This window comes from Asparagus officinalis, chromosome 9, assembly GCF_001876935.1.
Source record: "Asparagus officinalis chromosome 9, Aspof.V1, whole genome shotgun sequence".
Classification (NCBI taxonomy): Eukaryota; Viridiplantae; Streptophyta; class Magnoliopsida; order Asparagales; family Asparagaceae; genus Asparagus; species Asparagus officinalis.
The window spans coordinates 8,652,429-8,656,541 of record NC_033802.1 but is presented as its reverse complement, the minus strand read 5'-3'; the positions used below and the strand labels follow the sequence as shown (position 1 = coordinate 8,656,541).

The following is a 4,113-nucleotide window of genomic DNA, read 5'->3' as shown; positions in this document are numbered from 1 at the left end:
ATACAAAAGAGCAGCACAAAACCTTGCTCTATATTTTGCACAATCTCCTTTTGAAATTGTTATCGACCGATTTTCGACAATGCTGTTAATGAATTCAATCATAAAGATCCCTCAATCTAACGTTCTACATTTAAGGGAAAAATATTACAATATTGAAAATGACTATGAAACAAAAAAATGAACAATTAAATTAGAAATGCATGAAATACTTACGGTCCTTGTTGTGGCACGGCAACTGACACAAGACCATGATGCTCTAATTTCCCCAATCCCCAATTACTCTCAATGAAACTCATAAACTTATTTATAAATTTCACAGCATCGGCGGTATAAATGGGGGAGTTGATTGAGGAGTAGTGATAGAATTTTGTCTCCTCTCTCACTAACTCTACCAGGTGCCAATGTCCGGAGCTGACAATCGGGATCAGAATCCTTTCACCTTCCAAGAACTTCTGCTGAGAAACATTTTCATTCATTCGTTTTGCCACCATTTTAAGATTTCCTTCTAGAAATGCTTGCTAAAAGATGCAATAATGTCAACATTGTGGGATAACATAATAATAATATCCACCAATTAGTGAAAAAACAAGGATATACTTACTGCAAGCCAAGGTCTTGTGACATGTATCTTTCGATCATAACTATTAGTTGTTTCAATCTTGTTACAAAGCCGAATAACAAATGCATCGATCACCTACAAAAATTATCATGAATGAATAAAATAGTTAATATAAATTATCTTATATAAAAAAACATCAAACAATCAATAACACAATTGTTTAGAACCTACATCGTCACTGAGTTCACCTCCCGTTAATAGTATATAAGCATCTAAGCGAGATACGCTTGCTTCGGCACACTTCCAAATGTACGTATCACTATATGCAAGTACATTGTGAGAAAATTGCTACTAGAATTAAGTAAATTCAAATATTATTATTAGAATAAGTCAGTAACAGTTACCTGTTCATTCTCGATTGTAGAAAGTCTTCAATTAATTTGTTCTCATAATCAAACGCCAGTGCCTTACCTGGATAGTCTCTAGATGTAGGTATGAAGCCTTCTTGATTTTTGCACTTTTTTTCCCCTCAGGACTATCCAATATCTGGATGACACGTCTCTTCTTTGTGCCTTCCTTTGGTTGATCTAGAGGCATATAAGGTGAAGTAACAGAGGGTCCATCCTTCCTCTCCCTCTTTCCGACAGCCCGTTTGATAGATGGCGTTTCTCTGTTATTCTCATTACCACCTTCATCTTTTTGAGAAACATCTCTATAGAGTCGAGAAGGCATATAATTAACAAAGAGTTACACAAGAATTATATGGAAAATATAAAAATTAAAATTGCAAGAAAATTTAAAAAACTAAACTCACCGAGCATCTTCTAAAATTCTCATGTCTCTTGCGCTCATCACAAAGTCATCACATAAATCGGCTTCCCCAGTTCCTTCCAAATTCTCAAATTCTCATATTCCTTAGCTTCCATATCCTCTTTGATTTTTTTTCTTCAGTTACATTTCCGTCATCCTCTTTCTCCTTGGTTTTTTTTGGCATCTAGCACTACGCTCTTCTAATTCTCGTAATTCCGTAGTGAGCTCATTCAACTCGTACGTCTTCTCCGCAATTAAGAAAATTAATTCAGCTTTCCTTGATTCCTATTTGACAAAAAAAGCTAGTATTAGTACGTATACTATAGTTGCAAACATAGATACTAACAAAAGGGACATAAAATAATGAACTATTAGAGCAACGATATGTACAAATACTATTGGCGATGCCGTATGAATAAGAGGAGTATTCTCTTGGCCATTATCCGTAACCAACTTCGGGACTCTATATAATTTGTTCATAGTAGTCCTCCTCCACTTTCCAGTACTCTTCACACAAAAGAGCGGCGGTAACCTTTCAATATCTGAAGTGTACTCTAATTCCCCTACTTTTTCATAAAACCAAACCTACAAAAAAGAAACTACACATTAGCATGTGCATAAACAATAATCATTATCAAAATGAAAAGATATACAAATTAATATTCATGTAACTCACCAGTAAAACGGAGGAAAAACCACCCATGTACCCGGCATTTGAGCGCTGACCTAATTCCCGCATACTAAGAGACTTCTTTGATTTACTCATCTCTTTGCAAAGAAGAGTGAACACCGCATGGCACCAATTATATTTATGCAAAGTTGATAACTGCTCCGCATATCTAAACGCCCACAAGGGACATGTCTTACATGTCCGCGGGCATAATATGAAGCCGATAATGAAAGCCACAATAAGTTTCACACATATTATAGGGTCTTCATTAATCATATCTACAATCATCTCGGCCATTCTATCGCGCTTCCCCGAAATCACCGCCTTCTTTTCCTCATCGGCTTTCTTATAATTCTTTACAAAATAGGTGTAGATTGTATTAGCCGCTGCCCCACTCATTTTTATCGGAATTCCCTCCTTTGGCAATCCGGTAATTCGGTGAATATCATCTATACCGAACACACAATTTTTATTCCCAATCATGAATGAGCATTTATCGGGATTAAAATTTTGAATCAAGCAATCAATTGCTATTTGCGCATTGCTCAAGGACCTGGGTATATTGAGAAAGCTGTGAAAAGGTGTCGTCTGTAGGGCTTTTATGTGTCTTTCATCTAATTTTATTCGCTTATCAATTAAATCTCGAAAATAACACAAATTGGCCGGAATTCTCAAGTGTGTTATCTTAGCCCTACAAGAAAATTATAATTCAGAAAGAGTTAAAAATTAAATATATTTGGGCAAATTAAGACGCATATTAACAAGTTTATTAACACAAACATTATACATCATGGCTTACAACAAAATTATAATTCAGAAAGAGTTAAAAATTAAATATATCATGGCAAATTACTTACGAAGTTGGAGGATTATTGCATTTAGAAGAGGAAGGCTTTGATTTTGAAGAATTCGAAGACTGACGCTCAGCGGCGGCGATTTCGGTCGCTGGAGAGGAGGAGGGGAGGTGATGGCTAGGGCAAGGGGACGCCGGCGACGCTGAACGGGGACGTCGAGGGCTTGGCCGATCTTGGGCGGCAGCGATTTCGGTCGCTGGAGAGGAGGAGGCGGAAGGTGATGGCGCGATCCGAGCGGGAAAGAAGAGAGAAGGGTAGGGATTTTGGGGGGAAGAGATTTTCAGTGAAGGGCTCAGATCTCTTTATTGGGTTTATAATAAACCGCCCAGATCGCGCATCCTCAGAGCCAGCCTACGGAGTCACCGCAGATTCACTTTTTCCTTGTTATATTTATAGAGGAGCTAATTATGTAACTGATAAATTATCAGCAAATGTCACAATAATTTGTAAACTCGGGACCTTTAATTCATAGTTGAATATCCATCAAGGTGGATTTGATTGATGATAGGTTGGGTCTCCCTCACAACAAAAAGAGGTTGGTAGGTCGATGCAATGTATAATATCAATTGTACCTTTTTTGGTCCCTTTTCTGATTTTATCAGTTTCTTGTCTCACTTTTTCCTGCAATTTTTTTTGTCATATTTAAATTCCTCTACCCGTTTGGCAAAGGGTTAATGAAGAGGGGTTAAAGAGAAGGATTAATGTACTTAGCCCATTTGATAATCCGAAGGACTAAATTATTAACCCGTTAAATAAGTTTTATTTTAGTCCTTATGATCAGTTTTAGTGTTTGGGAATAACAATGATTTTGACTATTTTCTTTATAATTAGAAGGGTTAACTCTTATTCCATCTAAATAGGAGTATTAGTAAACCCCTCATTTTGAGGGGTTAACTCATTTTAACCCCTCTAGAGGGGTTAACTTAATCCTTCTATATTTTTTATGTTTGGCAAATTATGGAGGGTTAACTCACTTTAACCCTTATATAGATTTGTTGTGTTTGGCAGGTTAAGAAGGGGTTAAGTCTCCTTAACCCCTCACTTAACCCTTTGCCAAATGATACCCTAAGGAACAATCCTCCGTGACCTCCTCATTGTATCGAATTTTTACTATTTCCGCCATCTAATTAATAACAATTACTAGTCTGGTTAGGGACCTGGAAGAAGTTCCCATTAAAAAAAGATACACAATTGATTGATTTGCAATAGAAATTCATTTT

At 36.7% G+C, this 4,113-nt stretch overlaps 2 protein-coding genes across 2 annotated transcripts; both read right to left on the bottom strand.

The window, feature by feature from the left end:
- On the bottom strand, positions 210-1,460 carry LOC109823164. The gene is made up of 5 exons (XM_020389450.1): positions 1,374-1,460; positions 964-1,271; positions 791-878; positions 602-694; positions 210-518 (listed from the first exon to the last, which is right to left on the bottom strand). Exons 2-5 carry the CDS (start codon positions 969-971, stop codon positions 210-212), a joined length of 498 nt encoding a protein of 165 aa, XP_020245039.1. The 5' UTR covers positions 972-1,271; positions 1,374-1,460.
- Positions 995-2,924, bottom strand: LOC109823163. Its single transcript, XM_020389449.1, has 4 exons — positions 2,046-2,924; positions 1,760-1,954; positions 1,515-1,654; positions 995-1,271 (listed from the first exon to the last, which is right to left on the bottom strand). The coding sequence occupies exons 1-4, from the start codon at positions 2,520-2,522 to the stop codon at positions 995-997; spliced, it is 1,089 nt and encodes a 362-aa protein (XP_020245038.1). The 5' UTR covers positions 2,523-2,924.

What these genes read in the sequence shown, in the direction of transcription:
- LOC109823163 (XM_020389449.1), bottom strand. Translation starts at nt 2,522, where the DNA reads ATGATTGGGAATAAAAATTGTGTGTTCGGTATAGATGATATTCACCGA. An exon ending in GTTTTTCCTCCGTTTTACTG is followed by an intron (nt 1,955 to 2,045) that starts GTGAGTTACATG and finishes TCTTTTTTGTAG; the next exon opens with GTTTGGTTTTATGAAAAAGT. An exon ending in AGAAAGAGGATGACGGAAAT is followed by an intron (nt 1,272 to 1,514) that starts GTAACTGAAGAA and finishes TCGACTCTATAG; the next exon opens with AGATGTTTCTCAAAAAGATG.
- LOC109823164 (XM_020389450.1), bottom strand. An exon ending in GAGGTGAACTCAGTGACGAT is followed by an intron (nt 695 to 790) that starts GTAGGTTCTAAA and finishes TAATTTTTGTAG; the next exon opens with GTGATCGATGCATTTGTTAT. An exon ending in TCACAAGACCTTGGCTTGCA is followed by an intron (nt 519 to 601) that starts GTAAGTATATCC and finishes TGCATCTTTTAG; the next exon opens with CAAGCATTTCTAGAAGGAAA.